At 51.7% G+C, this 18464-nt stretch overlaps 7 protein-coding genes across 7 annotated transcripts; 1 reads left to right on the forward strand and 6 right to left on the reverse strand.

Moving 5' to 3' along the window:
• Window positions 1-1661: 1661 nt before the first annotated feature.
• Window positions 1662-5127, reverse strand: CC1G_13732 (endoplasmic reticulum protein; the record flags this gene model as incomplete). Its single annotated transcript, XM_002912154.1, has 3 exons — window positions 1662-2173; window positions 2207-3647; window positions 3697-5127. The coding sequence occupies 3 exons, from the start codon at window positions 5125-5127 to the stop codon at window positions 1662-1664; spliced, it is 3384 nt and encodes a 1127-aa protein (XP_002912200.1).
• A 167-nt stretch (window positions 5128-5294) lies between these two features.
• CC1G_13733 (hypothetical protein) lies at window positions 5295-6411 on the reverse strand (the record flags this gene model as incomplete). Its single annotated transcript, XM_002912155.1, has 4 exons — window positions 5295-5854; window positions 5909-5986; window positions 6052-6249; window positions 6331-6411. The coding sequence occupies 4 exons, from the start codon at window positions 6409-6411 to the stop codon at window positions 5510-5512; spliced, it is 702 nt and encodes a 233-aa protein (XP_002912201.1). The 3' UTR covers window positions 5295-5509.
• A 718-nt stretch (window positions 6412-7129) lies between these two features.
• On the reverse strand, window positions 7130-9144 carry CC1G_00492 (trans-hexaprenyltranstransferase; the record flags this gene model as incomplete). The annotated part of the gene is made up of 3 exons (XM_001829261.2): window positions 7130-7634; window positions 7812-7961; window positions 8017-9144. The coding sequence occupies 3 exons, from the start codon at window positions 9142-9144 to the stop codon at window positions 7473-7475; spliced, it is 1440 nt and encodes a 479-aa protein (XP_001829313.2). The 3' UTR covers window positions 7130-7472.
• A 373-nt stretch (window positions 9145-9517) lies between these two features.
• On the reverse strand, window positions 9518-10136 carry CC1G_00493 (hypothetical protein; the record flags this gene model as incomplete). The annotated part of the gene is made up of 3 exons (XM_001829262.1): window positions 9518-9634; window positions 9689-9847; window positions 9924-10136. 3 exons carry the CDS (start codon window positions 10134-10136, stop codon window positions 9518-9520), a joined length of 489 nt encoding a protein of 162 aa, XP_001829314.1.
• Window positions 10137-10828: 692 nt separating this feature from the next.
• CC1G_00494 (hypothetical protein) lies at window positions 10829-13540 on the reverse strand (the record flags this gene model as incomplete). The annotated part of the gene is made up of 10 exons (XM_001829263.2): window positions 10829-11272; window positions 11324-11705; window positions 11758-11861; window positions 11915-11945; window positions 11998-12131; window positions 12184-12243; window positions 12315-12380; window positions 12434-12538; window positions 12595-12767; window positions 13183-13540. 10 exons carry the CDS (start codon window positions 13538-13540, stop codon window positions 10829-10831), a joined length of 1857 nt encoding a protein of 618 aa, XP_001829315.2.
• A 404-nt stretch (window positions 13541-13944) lies between these two features.
• Window positions 13945-15276, forward strand: CC1G_00495 (GTP-binding protein RAB5). Its single transcript, XM_001829264.2, has 8 exons — window positions 13945-14007; window positions 14063-14087; window positions 14138-14196; window positions 14252-14312; window positions 14375-14402; window positions 14465-14470; window positions 14523-14799; window positions 14859-15276. The coding sequence occupies exons 1-8, from the start codon at window positions 13971-13973 to the stop codon at window positions 14984-14986; spliced, it is 621 nt and encodes a 206-aa protein (XP_001829316.2). The 5' UTR covers window positions 13945-13970; the 3' UTR covers window positions 14987-15276.
• Window positions 15277-15529: 253 nt separating this feature from the next.
• CC1G_00496 (hypothetical protein) lies at window positions 15530-18161 on the reverse strand (the record flags this gene model as incomplete). The annotated part of the gene is made up of 5 exons (XM_001829265.2): window positions 17563-18161; window positions 16892-17513; window positions 16498-16838; window positions 16115-16441; window positions 15530-16042 (listed from the first exon to the last, which is right to left on the reverse strand). The coding sequence occupies exons 1-5, from the start codon at window positions 18082-18084 to the stop codon at window positions 15530-15532; spliced, it is 2325 nt and encodes a 774-aa protein (XP_001829317.2). The 5' UTR covers window positions 18085-18161.
• Window positions 18162-18464: the final 303 nt, after the last annotated feature.

Consider the following 18464-nt stretch of genomic DNA (forward strand, 5'->3'; position numbering starts at 1 on the left):
TTGTGGGCTGTGCGTTGGGCAAGTCAAGTTATACTTGGACAGGATACACTAGTCCTCTCTTGACGATATCAACAGGTGGTGTCGGTGGTGTTCGTTGCCGGGCGTGTCGTCTGTATCACTGCCTTAGCTCCTATTCTAGCTAATGATGCTCAAATGGGCAGACAGACTTACAACGTAAACTATAATCGTCTGTCAGTCGTATGAACCCTTGCACGATGCTCGAGTCCACTAGACGAGTGGACTGTAGGAGGACTTGTCAAAGGGCGAAGCAAAGCAGGTAGAGAGGAGAGGAGATGAAGGGTCCTTCGAATAAAACTCGCACACCCCAGGGGGTACTTTACACTTTCTCCCAAGATTTGATTGCCAACTTTTGACCTTTCACACAGGACAACTGGAAAGAGGGGTGGGTGTCACTCTTCAGAAGTTACCTCCGCCCGATGGGGAGAAAACATGGAACATGTGTTGGTGCCGTAACTTTACAAACCCACACTTCTTTCCTTCCTTGCACTTTTTCCTTCGTTTTCTCCATTCTCTCGGCGAGTTAAACGTCGGTGTAATAAAATAACGTGGGTGGTGTGTAATCCTTATGACTCTAATAGCGGTAAAAGTGTAACGTCCATTGGCATGCGAGTGCTTTAGAAAGTCCGATAAATAAACGCCGTTCCCCGTTTGCTCGTTCCATCTCATTATCTTCGACCAGACTACCATCGAGGGAATTACGCATATCTTGTGGATTGGGCTTACTGCACCCACGTACTCTGGTAACCAACTCGAATACTCCGTAGCTCAAGGATCTAACAAGTCTAACCGCCGTCCACAACCCAAGGTAAACGCTGACCCGAGCCACCTTACCTATCTAGAAACCTCCTAAAACCGCGCTCAGAGAGATTATCTATCTTCGGACTCGTATACCATGACAACCGCACACTCAATCTGATCATCTGCCCAACCAAAACGCATAGATATGTCACACTCTTCCTCCAATTGGAATGTATGTCTCTCGATGGTACCGGTGCTTGCACAAACTAGGCTGTATCGTCCAGCCTCGTACCGCCTTGGAACTTGACTTGCTTGTCAAATGACCCTTGTCTCGACCATTGGCGTATTGGTAATTGGCGCTTAAATTGGTCATTAGTGGCGATAGAGAGCGGGGTGGAAGGGGGTTGAATGGGTGGTTCAGACTCTTCCTCGCCCTGGACTCCTCTGGGGCACACTGGTATCTCTCTAGTTAGATAAACGTGCATCAGCTAAAGCCCCCATACCCGCTGATCGTCCACCAGTATCTGCCCTCTGATAAAGTTCAGCGAGAGCTATGGGGTAAGTTTCACCGAGGTAAAGACCAAGCTCTTGATCATGCAAACTGTATAATATGCAGGGATGGTCGTTAAATAATAGTACAAATGCATAGGCGTAGGTGTGGTAAGAAGATGAGCCAAGAAAGCAACAAGATGAGCGAAGGGTGTCAATGTGTATGTGTATGAACGCTGCAAAGAGAAGTGAAAATGAAAGAATTGAAGGTGCAAAAAAGACGTAAGAAAAAAGGTCGTCAAAAGGGGTCAAAATGGAAAGGTGAGATGCACTAAAGTCATAAATAAAGTAATGTATCGAAAACCGTCAAACCAATGAAGGATATGCACAGGCACGTGTAGTCTAAAGGAAGACTAAGCGATAGCAGGAACGGGACGAGGAGGTAGTGGCGGAGGCGTCCGACCATGTTGAGCGTCGCCATCCCCATTCCCACTGGCGCTGCCCATGGTCGACGCCGAGCCCACGCTACTCCTACTCGTGTTTAACGCACCGCGTGTCGGGCCCGCTACATCCCCCGAGGCCATGACCTCGTGCAGCGTCGGCTCCGTCATTGCACTCCCATGGTGAGCATTGGCAACACCCGGCTGAGAATCCCCTTGTTCCTGAGGGGAAACAGAGCGCGCAATCTCGTCCTTGGAAACGGTATTCTTCAGAGCCTCAGATGCGGCGGAAGACGATCCTAGCGCGCCTGCCGGAGGATTCAGGGTAGCCTCTGACGTCGAAGCCAATGTGGGGCCAGCTTGAGTGTTGGTGTGACGAGGGGGTAGTGGCGGTGGACTAGGCCGCTCAACTGCCTCTCCCGGACGGCTGTCTGATCCACTGCCACTACCACCACTCTGAGTAATCTCGGTGTCACCACCACCACCTGTCTGCGACGAGTCAGCACTGTGAGACCCACTCGATCCTTGCGAGGTCGCTTGGCTGGTCACGCTGTTCCCAGCATTCCCGGGACTCTTCCAAAAGCGATAGACAGTCTGGATAGCGGGGTTTTTCAACTTGCTTTCTATGATTGTCGATGGCGTAGGAGCCGTGGAAAGCACAGGCGGAGTGGGCGTTTGCGGGGAAGCGACATGTCCCAGCGATTGAATTTCTCCGCGGTTTTTGGCGTGAATACCTGGAATGGACATCGTTTTCGCTTGCGGTTGGACGTGGATCGGCGTTTCGAGCGAGACGGGGGGTTCAGCGTCGATGTCGGTATTAACCCGGCTGATTGAAGGAGTGGATTTCTTTGTGGCGAGGCGGGGTGTTGACAGGCGTGCCGAAGAGGATACGATTGATGGGTAAATGGGATTGTCAGAAGACGAAGCCTGGTTCTGAGCATGAGCGGATCCATTAGACAACGTGGTTGGAGGGTTCGAATTCGAATTGCCTTCCGTCTCGGCCAACCTCTCTTTCTCCTTCCGCTCAGCAACTGCCGCTCGCACTTCGGCGTAGCTTGCTCGGGGCTTGTGGCCAGAGGGTGGACTGGTGCCTGCATTTAGACGAGACGAAGTTGAGGCGCCGTCATGAGAACTCGAGTCGTCAGTGCTGTCTTTCTTCAGGCCCCAGTTGGCACTCCATTTCCGTATCGTTTCCTTTGCAGTGTTCGTCAGAGCCTGCTTATCTCCAGCCTTAGACTTGAGTGTGGAGAAGAAGGAAGGTGGACTGGGAGAGCGATTCTTCAGAGAAACATCTGATCTTCTTCGTTCTGGCGTGGTTGGACGGCTCCTTAGATAGGAACTGTCTTCGTCGTCATCGCGGTTAGAGAGACGAGAGTGGGATCGATACGATGTACCGGCTTCGGATTGCGAGCCTTGATCCGTTTTGTAGGACTTTTGTGAGCTGACAGAATGTGCACTTCGACGTCGTGAAGAGCGCGAGGGAGAACGCGATGGGCCTTCTTCGTCGGTTGTCGTGCCTGTGTAGCCTTTCCGACCTCGTCTATGTTTCGAACCGTTCTCATCGCCCGAGCCGGAGAAAACATCGCTGAGCAACCCCGAACCATCATCACTTTTGACACTGGAGAACCATGTTTTGCGACGTGTGTTATTCCTAGTCGAGTCTGTCGGATCGCTTAGTGCAGACTTCGAGTCTGACGACGAAGACGAGCTTGAGGATTTGACAGCCAAAAGGTCGTCAGACTGGGAAGTGAGAGTGGCCGGTGGTTCAGTAGAAGAAGAACCGGGGTTGGGTGCAGATTGGGAAGACTGGACATCCTCCTCTCCTTCAGGGGGAGTAACGAACGCGCGCGGATGCATCTGTCGAGACGCATCTGCCCAGATACCACCACGGTGAGCATAGGGCAGACTGTCAAAGAACGCGATGTCGTCCATGTTTGGCATCACAACCGACTCTCGAATCTAAGAATGCGATTAGAACAGCCTTGGTGAATTGGAACAGATAACTCACAATCTCCTTGATCTGGGACTCGATCGTACTCAGGATCATCCCCCAAGTAATCTGCCTATCGCTGACAATAGGCTCAACGGCCAACACCATCCTCGGCGTCTGCGTAAACGCATACCAAATGCGATTACTCGGTGGACGTTTAACTTTGACCAACAAATTCCCCTCCAATTCCTTCAAAACGGCCGCCAAAACGAGTTTCACTGTATACGACTTGAACCTTGCTCCGAGATTAATGACCGCAGTTGCTTCTATCGTTATTCTGATTTCGCCTTTGTATTGGAAATGAACTTCCAACGATGCGTCGCCCTCTTTCGTGAGCTCTTTCAGCATTGGTTTGCTGAACATGGGAGGTCTGGTGCCCACAGAGACTTCGGTCACGGCGATGTCGGTGAGGAACTGGGGACGCTTGACCTTTTCGAGCTTCTTCATTAATCGACCGATAATGTATGCCTCGAGGTGGTGAGTTCGGTAATGGCTGAAGAAGATTCGTCCCAACAGGGCATTCAACCATCGCATTGGGATGACATCGGGCTGGTTGTCCAATGTGTTGACCAAGTGATTCATATCGGTTGGGTCAAATACGCTCCGCAGTGGGAGAAGAGTCGGAGTTTGAGCAGGATGTGAAGAGGCGTGGAGGAGCGAAAAGTACCAGTCTTCCATTTCGAGATTGGAACGAACAAAGATGAACCACGGCGTCTCAGGGTCGAACGCTTCATCCCTGGCTGCGTCGATCTTCTTGTCGGCCTCGAGCAAAGCTTCCCGTTCCCTGGCTTTCTTCTTTGCTGAACTCGGTTTCCTTTCCAGCTGGGACTCCACCTCTTCCTTCCCCAGTTTCATCTCCTTCGTCACGCTGGCCAAGTTGCTGGATGCTGGAGTCTTCCGGCGGAGACAGATGGCATTCCTCTTCGCGTAGAGTTCGCCGTCGGGAAGACCCTCAGGGTAAATGACTACATCATGCCCGCTGAGTTCAATGGCAGCTTCGCATTCGGTCATACCCTCGTCCTCATAAAGGTAAAGGATATTCCTCTTGAGAACCGCATACCACATGTCCTTGGGTCTCGAGCGCTTGGGGTCCTTGGAACGGGAATCCAAGAACGACCTAACGAGCGTCACATAACTCGTGTCATTCTCCTCTTCTTCAAACGTCCGCCGAACAGTGAGCCAGCCTTTCCGGGTCGTGGGTTTGTCGTTGAGTTCGAGTTGTGGATCCGCTGCACTGCCGTTGTCCTTGTCGCCATCCATCACCTCTCCGTCGTTGTCCTTCTCTTCCTCCACACTGTCCGCCTCCATTTGCCCCCTCTTCTTCTTTGCCATATCGGTATCACCGACGGGTACAGAGGTGTACACCGTGATGAAGATGACGACCGCCACCACGAGCGGGATGAAGGTGAGCCCTCCCAAGACATAAGCGTACAGAAGAGCCTTGAACATATTGTGGCGCCCCGCTGTGAAACAACGAACGATGAGAGACAGTGAGAAGACGAAGGAAAGAGAGAGAGAGAGACGCGGGAGAGCGTTTGGACGCTCAGAAGCGTCTGATTGTGTGAAAGGCAGCCAGTACAAGCAAGTTGCAACTGGAGCGGTGTGACTTGTTTCGAGAAGAGACTGTGGCAGAGTCACGGTGACGTTGCGGCACGTGTTGTCCTTGATCCCCCTGATGCGCGTCTATTTGCATTCACGCGCTTTGGTACCGACCCTAATTATCGACAAATTACAAGCTATTGATACAAGTACAGATATGCTAAATGGTACAACACATTGATAGGAGATTTCTAGAGTAATTTTGGAAATTTGAAAGGAATGGAATCGATAATCATGTTCTTGAGGCTTTTCTTCGAGTATTGAGGATCGGTCTTGAACACAGCCCTCTGAGCGTCTGTTCCTCGAGGGAGGGTAACACAGCTTCCCAATGTCCATTTTTCCAGACCCATTTCTCCATTATCGGCATCATAGTATGTGCATGTGTGGGAAGTAGCGGCGGGTGAACTTGGTTAAAGGGAGGATGTGTAGGCACAGTCAAGTACTGGCCAAACCCGCTGTTTTGATACGGCACCCTACAGACGTCTTCTTCGTGCGTCTGTGAACCACAGTGGTTGATGACGATGTAGGGTATTGAGGGGTGAAGGGGTGGTATAATGATAGGATCTTTCGAGTATACCTATCGAGAAGAGTGTGAGGTTAAAACATTAGCGAAGACGTGATAAGAACCTACAGAATGGGCAGACGAGCTGTGTCGCCTCTTTCGTGACATGGAATCGTCTTCTTCGATAACTTTCTCATCCCAATTGACCTAGAAGATACGGCAAAGATATTCCCGTCAGCCTCTTCCCCGATACCATGAGTAATACCACTTACCTCGGGTTCTTCTTCACACACCGACCCTTCCTCATACCGCTCCTCCAACTCCGACAACAGCAACACCGTCCTCTCAATATCACCAACAACCATCCCCTGAATCCCTCTACATATAGGCCCAATAGCATTCTCGTGCAACAACCCCGCGACTTCCGGTAGACCAGGTAACAATCTTCTTACGGCCTGAATATCAATAATCTGTAAGCAACCCATCATGATGCAGGTCAGCAGGGAGAACAGGCAGTCGTAGTCGCTCGTACGACCACCCAAGTCACGTACATAATCTCCTTTCTCCTGCTGCGGTATTGGCAGCCCAGCAGCCTTCAAGTAGTCCGTGGACCACTTGAGCATAGACGGCATTTCTTCCTTGAATACACCGGTTACAAGAGTGCCGAAGTGCAGGGAGAGTACCCGTATGCAGTAATCGTGGGCGACTATCTATTCCTCGCAACCAGCACTGGCGGTATGATGATCAATGAGGAAAGACGACGAATAACCGAGGACATGAGCCCCGACAGCGAAAAGCAATGGGTGAGAAAGAAAGCAGACTTGGGAAAAGATCGAGTTGGACAGAGTCAGTCATCATCGCCTTGGAAGGGGTCATTGTAAACTTTTTGGGGAGGACCTGTCCAAACTGGACTCGCAGTCCAAACGCAACTGATCCCGCGGAAGCGGAGCCAAACGATCCGCTGACTAAGGCGATGCTAAGCTGCGCACTTCGCGTCTTCATAGGGGCTTTCGACGGCTTCTCGCGTTCTGGTCTCTTTTGGAAGGGCTCGAAGCCATTGAGATGTTGTATCTACACTGACACTTAGCACACCGGAATCTCCCAGCTAGTGTCTAGCCCAAGGAAGAGGAGGAGCCCATACTCCAAAGCACCCTATGGGATCCATTCAGTTCGACCATCCATGGTGACTGCATGCTCCGAGCCCGTTGCACTCAAGACGGGACGACGTTTCTACATTTACTGCATAGCCGGAGGCTGTTCAAAAACTTTGGGGATGGAGCCTTCGATCGACGATGCTGTTGGGCATCGGGAGACACTTGAGAGACCGAAGACTTCCAGAACCCCTATCCGTGGCTTCGACGATCTCATTCCTGAAAGACAAATAAACTGAAGGAAATTACTACATACTAACCCATCCACCAAGAAGTTTAATACAAAAAAGAGGCTCTAATCTACGCGATGCAAGCGATTGAGTTGACGTCGTCTATCAAGAAGATGCAAGCAAGGGGAAATGCAAGTAATGTAAGAATAGGGATAAAGAAAACCTAGTTCGAGGTGGCCACCACTGGGAATACCACAGTCCAAGCAGCTAGGCCCTGCCTAGAGCACTTTTGAAAAAGTCTCTGCCAATACCAAGAATTCCAGTGTCTGTCCAGCCCAAGTGGAATCAAGACGTGAACCGAATTCACGCAAATCACCACGTCCTGGTGATCACGGTCTCCGTAAGACCCTCCAACGCCAACTTGGTATCACTATCAGGTAGCCGTTGTAATGTTTCCCGAGCCTTTTCAGCGTACGCATGGGCTAGCAATCGAGTGCGCTCTACGCCCGAAGATTGCTGGACACATTGGATAGCCTACACGAAAAAAGGGTGAAGGTATGATGACGTCAGTAAATCGTCGTGAAGTGACGTAGTCAAATGCAGGGTTCTCGTTCAAGAATGTGACAGTCCCCCCGTTGTCGTCGTCGTGAACGGCGAGAGTGGGCGTAGAAGGGGTGTAGGATGTCAATCGCAATAGACAGAAAGACTTACAGCTTCAATATCACCTGTTCCTGTAAGGTTGCGCGCGATGAGATGCTTCAATTCTGGATGTTCCTCCAAAGCGTACAGCACAGGCGCGGTTGCCAACCCAGGTTGCAGTCCAGGCGAACAAGCGTCATAATCTAACGTGTCCTCGATTAACTATAACCAATGTTAGCGAAAGGAATGATCCAAAGCGCGCGTAAGACGGCATTACCTGATACGCAATGCCCAAACTCCTTCCATAGGCATAGGCAACCTCTTTCCAGACCTCATTCTCCCCACACCCTCCAAGCACAACCGAAGCACGCGCGCCCTTGGCCATCAAACTCGCGGACTTGAGATACGTCTTGCGCAGATAGAGATCCCAAGCTTCTTCACGCGTCCTTGGGCCCTCCATCACACCCAACCCAGGCGTCTGAACCTTGTCCATCCCCAAAAACTCTCCCTCCACCAAATTCGAGATGACACTCGCAATCAACTCGACCACCTCTCCACCTCCAAGATGCGACAACACCGTACTCGCTCGTCCCAGTAAAAAGTCTCCACCAAGGATTGAGAGCTTGTTACCGAATGGGTTTTGAGAGTCGGATGACGGACTCTTGGACGCGTCCGAAATGTTTTGGTGCAACAGCAACGCGACGTGGATCATCTCCACAATTTGCGCGAGGCGCATCTGCGTAGGCAGCAACATCGGCGGGGTGATAAGTGTCGGCAAAGGTGGGGGATGGGGGAAAGGCGGTATTGACGTCGCTTTGACCGCAGACGGCCTGCGCAACTCGAAAGGCTTCGCGAAGGACGCGGTATGGTCGGGCATGTTGGGGTTACAATCGCTCAATGTCTCTGACGAACGTAAAGGCCGATCTAATTCTTCTGCCCTCCCACCGTGCGCCTCCGTACCCGCTTCCCAATGGCGCAGCTGCCAATCCCGTCCCAATCCATTCGTCGCTCGCGCAAACAGCAGAACCAACAGCGAGCGCAGCTGTTTTGAAGGATGCAAAAAGTAGTATTCCGCGATTTCTGCTAAACCTGGATGGGCCGACCCGAGCAGTCCGAGAAGGTTGGAGCGTAGGACATTGAGTTCTGGAGAGACAAGCCGGAATGGGTCTGGTCGGAGTCGTTGTTGAGTTTTAGATGACGGTGATGGTTCGGTAGGAAAGGCCAAAGGGTCTTGTTTTGGACGTGTCCAAGCAGCTGGCTCTGTCGTAGCCGTTTTCTGGGCCAGAACTGAGACTTTCCGTCGTTTGTGCCGCGTGACTGCGCTGCCCCCTGAGGTGCAGGGAATGGAGGATCGAGATATCCGTGTCGACGCCGAAACCCTCAGAGACCGTCCTAGACCTTGCATTTTTTGAAGAGAAGAGCGTCAGCAAGGGCAGGGCGTCGCGCAGAAATTTAGCCTCCAGCGGCAAAGGACGTCGACGATGACGGAGAGGGATTGACACGATTATTCCCGCGGCTCGGAATTTTTGCTTCAAGCGCTGCTGCAGCTGACCGCGAAACGGTGGAAACGGTGTAATACAAAAAACATATGCCTGCGACTATGGTACAAGTGTAAAATAGTTTCTACTCTAAGGATCATTATAATATACGATAGTGTCGTCATGAAAGCATTCAAAAGCAATGAAGAATAAGGATAAAGTCTCTAACTACGAAAAGGCGCTGGAACTCGGTGGAAACGAAAAAGGTCGAAATTGTCTGCTTCCAAATGAATATAATGATCATATTCGAACAGGCGCTGGTGAGAGAGCTGCAGGCGTTGGCGGTGTAGCCTTGACCTTCAAAAAGGGTCTAAACCGACTGAGAGGTTTTGCCAAATGTTTGGCGAACACCGTTCCCTGTATCGGTCTTAGCAAAAGAATCGTGTCGAAAACGAGATAAATAGACCGCACCCTTTCATGAAGCTCGTCAAAGTCCAGAGACTCGTAACCGTTGAGTGCGAGTAGCATCAACGGCTGTCGCTCCACAACCCCATCTTCATCCTCTTCTTCCGCATCCTGCTCCTGCCCTTCCTCATCATCAACGGGGACAACAACAATCCTACCAAACTTCTGACAATATTCAGTATTTCCATCCTTCCATACCAGCCAACAAAGGGGGAGGATAAACTACCCAAAAGATGCTCACCTCGCTATCAACCATCCCATGCCCCTGCTCCTTCGTCTCGTGCCAAATTTCACTAGCTAACCCAGCAATAACCCTGATATCATCCTTCGACCTGGTAGGTTCCGCGGCGTACGACACCAGCTCGCCAGAAACAGTCAACAGCACCGCCGTGTGCAATTCGGGGAAGGCGAGGATTTGGGAGAGAATATTGTGGAGTTTGGAAAGGACGAGCATCGGAATTGGGTATGTTCGATTTTGAATCCGTGGTTTTGTGTACGTTACGGTGGGTGTGGAGTAGTGTGAGGGGTAGGACGACTCGTCTTGCACGCCGACTCGAGTTGGCTTCCTCTCCTATGCTGGCAAACTCGGTCTTCCAGGAGTGTGAAAGTGTCGGAAACTGGTCCGGAGCGGTGGTGCTCGAAGAACTGTCGTTTAGTATGTCGCGAAGGAACGAAAGGAATTCCCTCCGAGCTTGCTATTTCTATTCTATCACACGATGACGATCGCGATCGTGTCCACGTGGGGGGCATCGTTGGCGTTGATGGTCGTCGTCGCGCATCGTAAACGAGTGTGCTGCTACAGTCTGCAGTTATAATCTCTATCATGGGTACTACCAACCAACTATTATTAAAGAGACAGAAGAAAAGAAGCAGTAAATAAAACGAAACGATGACATCAGGAACAGCGTATACAACAACAGATCTCGAGAACTCAGAACAACAGGGACGTCTTGAAACAGAAGAGTAGAAGCGAAACACAGAGACGAATATCGCGCGCAAATCAGGCATCACAGTCTATAGAAACGTAGGTATCGTGCTAATAATGATAACGGCCACAACACAATCGTCTACCAGACGCGCAAGTATTATGGCTTTTGTTGACCCTGCAGGCGGTACGCATGAGAAAAACAGCCCGTGTAGTCTCGATTAACGCTGGGAACCAACCATGTAGGGAGGCATCATGTATTGTCCTGGAGGAGGCGCAGTGCCTGTGGGCGGAGGAGCTCCGTATGGAGCTGGAGCGACGCCAGGTGCACCAGGAGGAGCAGCACCTTGAGCTCGCTGTTGCGACTGCAGAAGCATCATGATATTGGGTGGGAGCGCGCTGAGAGCGGCAGTATTGACAGGAGACCCTGTTGCTGGAGGTGGCGCCGCAGCTTGAGTAGGCGGGGGTGCTCCCGTGTATGTTCCTGCTGGGGGGTACGCCATGGCGCCTGGTGGTGGATAGTACGGATTCGGTGCTGGAGGTGCTTGCATAGCAGGAGCGGCGGGTACTGGTGGTGGAGTCCCGGGCCCATTCTGTGGTTGCTTCAAAGCCGCTAGCAGCTGTTGCACTTTACGTGCTTGGTCTAACCGGTCTTCAGGAGCACCCTGTTAAAAGCATCGGTCAACAAGTGTCAACTACAACTTGTCTGAACTTACAACTGGTGGCGCTGCCTGTGGTGGGGGAGCGGCTGGCATGCCATAAGGCGCTGCAGCAGGCGGTACTGGAGGCATGGGAGGAGCAGGCCCGCCATAGGCAGGCGGTCCAGGTGGAGGCGGGGCAGGTCCGTCATAACCACCTCGGTTATCATACCGGTCGTTGTATCCCCCGCCACCTCGAGGTCCACCACGACCATAGTCATCGTCGTAGCGTCGGTTAGGACCACGTCCATAACCATCATCATGTCGGTCATAGTCATCACCTCCACCGTATCCACCCCGGCCTCCTCGATTGGCTCGACCTCGGTTGCCTCGTCCACGTCCCCCGCCGCCACCTCCCCGGTGGCCACGGTCTTCCCAGTTGCGTTGGCCCCCTCCGTCCCTGGAAGCGTGTCAGAATTGGCAAGACAAGCATGATGAATGCTAGATCATACCTGTTACCGAACTGGGGCTCTGAGTTATCCCAAGCATACACAATATCTAGCACGCCATCTTGAAGAGGGGCTTGGGATAGAGCATTGACTGCTTCGTCACAGGACTAGGGATCTGCATCAGAATACGTCCATGTTCTGAGAGATAGACAAAGCTTACCCTTGTGTCATAGTACTCGACGTAGCGAGAACTGTGGGTGGGGTCAGAGATATCCCTTGCCGAAAAAAGCTTCCACCACATACTCAATGCGCTCATTGACAGGCCGTATAGATTTGATGTCTCCATACTGCTGGAACCGTCTCCGGACTTCGTTGTCATCAATCGCTGCACCCGATGGCGATCCTCGCAGCGTGACCTGCAATGTGCCCTGGAATTGCTGCATGGCCGTTAGTGTTTATCCCTTGTCAAGAACCCACTGCAACACTTGCCTGATTTCTCTGGTTCTCTCCTCCTCGGTCGTCACGTGGAAGTGAATAGTGGACATCGATCTGTCGAACAGTGGCAGAAACAAGAACGGTGTGTTTGATGAGTGGATCGACGTCATAATATGAGAACTTACAGGACGCCCACTGATTTCTGACCCTTGCAGCCTATCCCTTGCTTTCTCTGCTGATCGCAAATCGAACTGACCGTGCGCTCTTAGTTTCCGTGGTGGTGGCTGACGGGATGGCAACTCACATAAGTAACGAAGACCATGCCTCTGGTAGCGATCAGGTCAAAGAACGTCTTGATTTCTCCGTGTTCTTCAAAGAGACGGCGAACCTCTTCACTGGGAGTTTCATACTGCACACGAACGAGTTCAAGAACAGCTTTCGGAATGGCTTCAGAACCTCACTTGCCTTAATGTTACGGATGAATAGGGTACGACAGGGTCTTTCACGTTGAATGCGTTCTTCAATAATGGAGTCATGAACCTTGTCATCTCTTTCCTTTCGCTGGGGACGTCGACGGTGGTATGAGTCGTGACCATCGCCTCCACCGCCATGACCGCCTCCATAGGGCCCTGGACCATCTAACAACGAATGTTGGTGAGTTATCCGGACACGACAAGAAAGATATAAAAGGGGGACGTAGAAGGAAACGTGGTCGGAGCGTGTGCTGCACGCGGATCGGGCAAATGTGCATGATGCAACCAGTCTCAGGATATCGAAGGATTTTCAGCGATGAATCTCCTTAGTCTGAACGAATACCTTTGACCTTAAGAATCACAGCAGGAGCAGCAGCAAAGAATGTCTGAAGAGTCGAGCCAGCAGTGCTGGGGGATAGTAAGGAATCCGACCACTGCACTGCAAGCCGATCCGCCCGGGTAGCACAAAAGCAGACATCTTGCCCACACTCCGCGTGCCTCAAAGAATGTTCAGTTGCTCGCCATCTCGCCGCGTCCCTGCACCCCTGAAAACATGGTTTACAATCTCAAGATAGCGCACCTTCATACTTGTCGTATCCATCATATCCGCCTGTGGCATTGTATGCAGAGGAATGGCCATAGTTGTTTGACTGATAGTAAGAATTGGCTGGTGGCTGGACTTCATAATCGGCGTATGGCTGGGGTTGATTTCCTTGGTCATAGGCACTGCTCATGTTACCACCGTCATATGGGTAGCCTCCTCCATGACCGCCTCCCCCACCGGCATGTCCCCCTCTCCCTCTAAAGCCGCCTCTGCCACGGAAGCCACCCCTGTCGTGCTGACGGTATGAACGGTCGGGCCCTGGGCCACCGGGCGATCCGCCTCTTCGAGGGGCACCACCATCATAACCTCCACCATACGGATGGTGACGATTCATTGTTCAGGCGAAATTCAAGCAAACTTGGAGCTCAGATGATGACGTGGCAGAGTTTAGTGCAAAGACGTGGAGTGTGCTGTTGTTGTTTGCTGCTGATAGCGATGGAGGCGTTGAACGGGAGTAGAGAAGAGACCAGTCGACGGTGCTGATATGTGTGCGCGTGTGTGGTATCCTCACTCAGAACAACTCAGCGAAAATAACGGTTGTAGGCGACGACGAAGACGACGACGACGATAAAGAGCGACTGGCGTTGAGTGGTGAGAGTCAAATTCCAACGTTTGTGTCACCGTCCGCAAATTGCAACAGCGGCGGAGTTTCGGAAAAAGCCGCGGCACGGCCCAATTGTGTCCGGCCAGGCTTGGGCCTAGTGGCCTGGCAAGTCACTGCAGCTCGAAGCAGTGCAACTCCACCACCTCACAACCTCTTTACAATGTCAAAGCAATTTCAATTCAAGCTCGTTCTTTTGGGTGCGTCAAGTCATTACAGTTTATACCTACTCATTACTGACTTGTCTTGCTCTAGGTGAATCTGCTGTGGGCAAGTCGAGGTGCGCTTAGGGCCAGCTAGATACCGCTCCAGGATCCTAATACTCCGCAGTCTGGTACTCCGTTTCGTAAAGGATCAGTTCGACGATTATAGAGAGAGTACAATTGGCGGTATGCATATTGCAGGGTCTTCGTCAAGCCCTGCCCACTGACCCTGGCGCCCTAGCCGCCTTTCTAACACAGACAGTAACACTCGATGATCAGTCCACAGTCAAGTTTGAGATCTGGTACAGTGGTTCCCCTCGTGCCCACTATTATACCCAACATTAACGAAGCCTCTTTGGAACAGGGATACCGCGGGTCAAGAACGTTACAAGGCAAGTCTAACTGTAATCATGCAACCCCACAGTTACTCATCACTAACCCCCGCACTTCACAGTCCCTCGTACGTCTTCAGACCTCGTCGCTATACCTAGCAATCCGCTAAACTTCTCCAGGCCCCAATGTACTACCGAAACGCCAATTGCGCCGTAGTCGTTTATGACATCACCCAGTCCGCATCGTTAGAGAAAGCCAGGACATGGATCCGAGAACTCCAACGCCAGGCTGATCCTTCCATAGTCATCGCTCTCTGTGGCAACAAACTCGATCTTGCCGCCCGACGCCAGGTTTCACAGGAAGAGGCTCAGAAGTATGCCGAGGAAGAGGGTTTGATGTGGGCAGAGACGAGTGCAAAGACAGGGGAGGGCGTTCAGGAAATCTTCACTGCAATCGGCAAGTTTACGCCTGTCCTACCACATCCTATAATTATCTGACGACCATTGCGTTTATAGCCAAGAAGCTACCGTTAACGGCACCACCCTCCGCAAGAGCCGGTGGGGCAGCGCGTACACCCCGAACAGGCGTCGACCTCAACAAGCAGCAGGCGGGCGAAGGCCAGCAAGAACCTTGCAACTGTTGATCGTTTCCATCTTCCAGTAGCCCCTTTGCTTTCTTGATCTCTCGCCGTCCATATGCTACCCCCGCTATTCGTCTCTTTCACCCACTGCGTCTTTCACTTGTTTTGATTGTATCGTATCGTACTATTTCATTGTTATTCCGTTTCGTGATGTGGCCCTTTTGGACTCTCTTTTAGTTCAGACCTTCCTTTCCCCTCTCCACCAAGGTCTTATCGACCTGACAACAGTTTGGTAGCAATATTTATTAATGCAATGACTACAGACAGTGATTGAAACGATTCCATGTTTAACGACGTTGGTGGTTGGATAGTGGATAGAATGAGGGGTAAATGACAGAATAACAACAAGTACCATGGTGCGACAGCAAAATCAAGAGAACACGGGGACTATGTACATAGAATAAGGGAACGACAAGGCATCCTGGATCCGCCACAGAGTAACATTAGTACAACACAACTAGAATTAGAGAATAAGGTAGATGTGCGTGTGTGGAAAGAGGAATGCAAAAAAGTGACAACAAAAAGAATGAAAAGTGAACCATACTTTCAAAAGCCAGCTTGTTCTAAGCCTTTGCGAATATCTGCATGTGCAAGCTCAGCCTGCTGCACTTCCTGGCTCCTAGCCCAAAACCATGGATTATCCTTCGACCCTCCCTCCTGCAGATTCTTTGTCACGAACGTGGTTAGAGGCTCGTCGAAAAGAATAAAATAATTCCGGCGTTGGAACTTCAGCAACGCCGAGATGGTATCGTGCCAACGTTGCCTCTGGGTGAAACAGATCCTTGCAGGAGGCTCGTCGCTGTACTGCTCCCGGATGCGAAGGATGTCGGTTAGATACATCGTGATGAACGGCACGCATGGTGTCTGAGCGTCCACATTGTTGAGGAGAGTTCGGTAGGCGGAGAATCCACCCGTAGGCTCGTTATGCTTGGCCAGCACGTCCAGCTGCGATTTCCGTCCTACGTGTGCCCAAGTCAGGACGAGACGAGTGATAGTCGCACTCGTGAGCGAGCTTAAAATGGCGCTCATTGATGCGAAATTGTGCATTTGCCGGCATTTCTGGGTCAAGTCAGTTGTCCATCAGTATCAAGTATGTAGAACGGGAGGAGAAGGCCGTTGTGGATTACACACCTCTGCTACCTTGATCCAAAAATCAATGGTGGCTGCCCGTTTCGCTATCGCATCATTGTTGAGGATGCTGAGCTTGACCCACCCTGCTAGTTGATCATAGGTAGCACAGAAGGCGTTCAGGTGCATGACTGAATCACCCTTCTGTGTACGAACATAGGCCAAACATTCGCGAGGGGTGATCGTGGAGTAGCGGTTGTATTCGTAGAGCGTTAATTGCTCGGCGATATCGGACGGATCCATGCGGAGCAAGTCATTTCGATGGGCTTTGGACTTGCGCGGTTTGCGTGGTGTTAGTCCGTTGGGCGGTCGGATGGGGTCTGCGAAAGTCTACGGCGGGCGGCAAGATAAGCATTGGGCAGGAATAGATTGAATCTGATGCCTACCAAACGCTCAAACGTCTGCATCAAGGCCTGAGACTCGGGGCGTAAGCGGGGCATTGCAACATGGGTGACGAAATCTGGAAGCCTCTTCGCAATATGACGATCCTCTTCCAGAAGTCTGTGCTCCTCTAGCCAGTAAGTAAACACTGCCAGGACACGGCGTTGAGTGGGAAGCAGGCATCGCTTTTTCCAGTCATCGACTTCAATTTCGTTGAGATTGTCGGGTCGGGTCATGGAAAATCTGTCCAACAACATGTCGAACAGTTGATCAGAAGTGGTGAACGTTCTGAATGTCATGAGGAACACAGAGGCGAAGGATTTCCGACCACCCGTGAAACCATTCGCTGAATCGTCCATTAGCGATGAGAACAGACCCAGAATAGACGCCGCCACTCACATCCAGGCTCAATGAATGCGCTTTCCGAAGTGAGACGTTCAACTAGTGCGACCAAGCTGCCTGCACGGACATTGCCTTCGTTGTCGAATTCGAGTTGGTCGGCATGTGCAGGTAGGATGTACCAAGGTTTCTTGAGGGGTTGGAACTCGGTTGGCATCGTACGCCCCCGGACACTGTTCTCCTTGCGGCGCCCCTGTTCCGACTGGGATCGCTTGGTGAGAGCATGTATTGAACCTGTGATGTCGGGATCTGCGTATCTGTCAATCTCGCGAGAGTTCTTAGTTTCAATGAGGGTGGACAGGCGAGAGAGCGCAGTGTTGTCGTCCAGCAGCAGCGGTCGTCTCCGTAGGCTGCGACTCGATTGTAATGATCCTGAGCGATCTCTTGTGACAGCTTCGTCTGGCAGAGGAGGGACGGGTTTGTTGTAACATGGAGCGGATTGGGGGGGAGGATGAGGCATTGGGCTTGTCGGGGACGGTGGTGGATGTGGTGATTTGTGCGAGCGTTGCGGGGTGACGGGCCTTGTGGGATTACTGGTGACCACATTGTGTGGTCGCCTTTCATATATGCCATCGCGAGACTTGGCTCGAATCAAAGTAGGTGGAGACAACGGTCGGGAGGGCTAAAATAGACATTAGATTTGGTTTGTCCACCACTGACAGGACACACACCTTGGTGCCGCTGTTGTTTCTGGATAGCGATGAAAGAGTGAATTCTGGATCTGAATCAATCAGATTCAATTTGGTAACGGGTGCCTCCGCGTATAACTGTTCTGCGTCGCGCTCGTAGCAGCGTATTTCCTCGCGCATCTTCGCATAACGCCCGGCTTGTTCTGGAGACAGTTGCTCGACGTAGGCCTTGGGTATCCAGCCGATTTCTCGGGTCTGCTTCCTCCTGGCTGCCCACCACCCTGTAGACTCTTGTTTCAGGATCTCCAGAATCTCGCCTTTGCGAAATGAGAGACCATTTTCCTCGGCCGAGTTGTATTCGTGCAGACAGAGAACGGAGAACAGGACGCTGCTGGAGTAGCGCGCCGACGAGGACGACGAGTCTCCAGAGGATCCACTGCCAAAAGACGTCTGTGAGGACTGTGGGTCATCGGTGGAGGAGATGAGGTCCTGATCGTTGAAAACGGCGAGGTCGATGAGGAGGGTGTGAGGCTGTCTAGCGGAATTTGACCTGACCACGGTCATTAGAGGTGAGTAACAGACGAGTGGTCAACACCTTTGTCTGGCCTGCGGTAGCCTCGAGGGCGTCAGCGACGGGTCATAGGGTTCCAAGTCAAGCCAATTTCTGTAACCATCAACAACTCCTTTTCAACCCATCACAAATCCCACAGCCACACACATACCGTCACCCGGGCCGCCGGGCGTTTATTACCACCAACCCTTGGTGCCTCGTGCCTGGATATAAACCAGGTCCTGTTCAAAAACAATGTTTACAGCTATGAAGTGTTCTAGTCGCCGCAGAGGACGATGTCCAAAGTCGACCGAGTGGGTGCACGCTGCCATCACCGGTTAATTGCTGTGCTAAGCGGCGGGGAATCGATGATACTGCGCTCCTTACTCCTTGG

Source organism: Coprinopsis cinerea, assembly GCF_000182895.1.
Source record: "Coprinopsis cinerea okayama7#130 chromosome 1 map unlocalized cont3.1, whole genome shotgun sequence".
Classification (NCBI taxonomy): domain Eukaryota; kingdom Fungi; phylum Basidiomycota; class Agaricomycetes; order Agaricales; family Psathyrellaceae; genus Coprinopsis; species Coprinopsis cinerea.

Coding starts and splice junctions, on each gene's coding strand:
- CC1G_00495 (XM_001829264.2), top strand. CDS start 13,971: ATGTCAAAGCAATTTCAATTCAAGCTCGTTCTTTTGG. Junction 14,088..14,137: donor TCTGCTGTGGGCAAGTCGAG/GTGCGCTTAGGG, acceptor AATACTCCGCAG/TCTGGTACTCCGTTTCGTAA. Junction 14,197..14,251: donor TAGAGAGAGTACAATTGGCG/GTATGCATATTG, acceptor CTGGCGCCCTAG/CCGCCTTTCTAACACAGACA.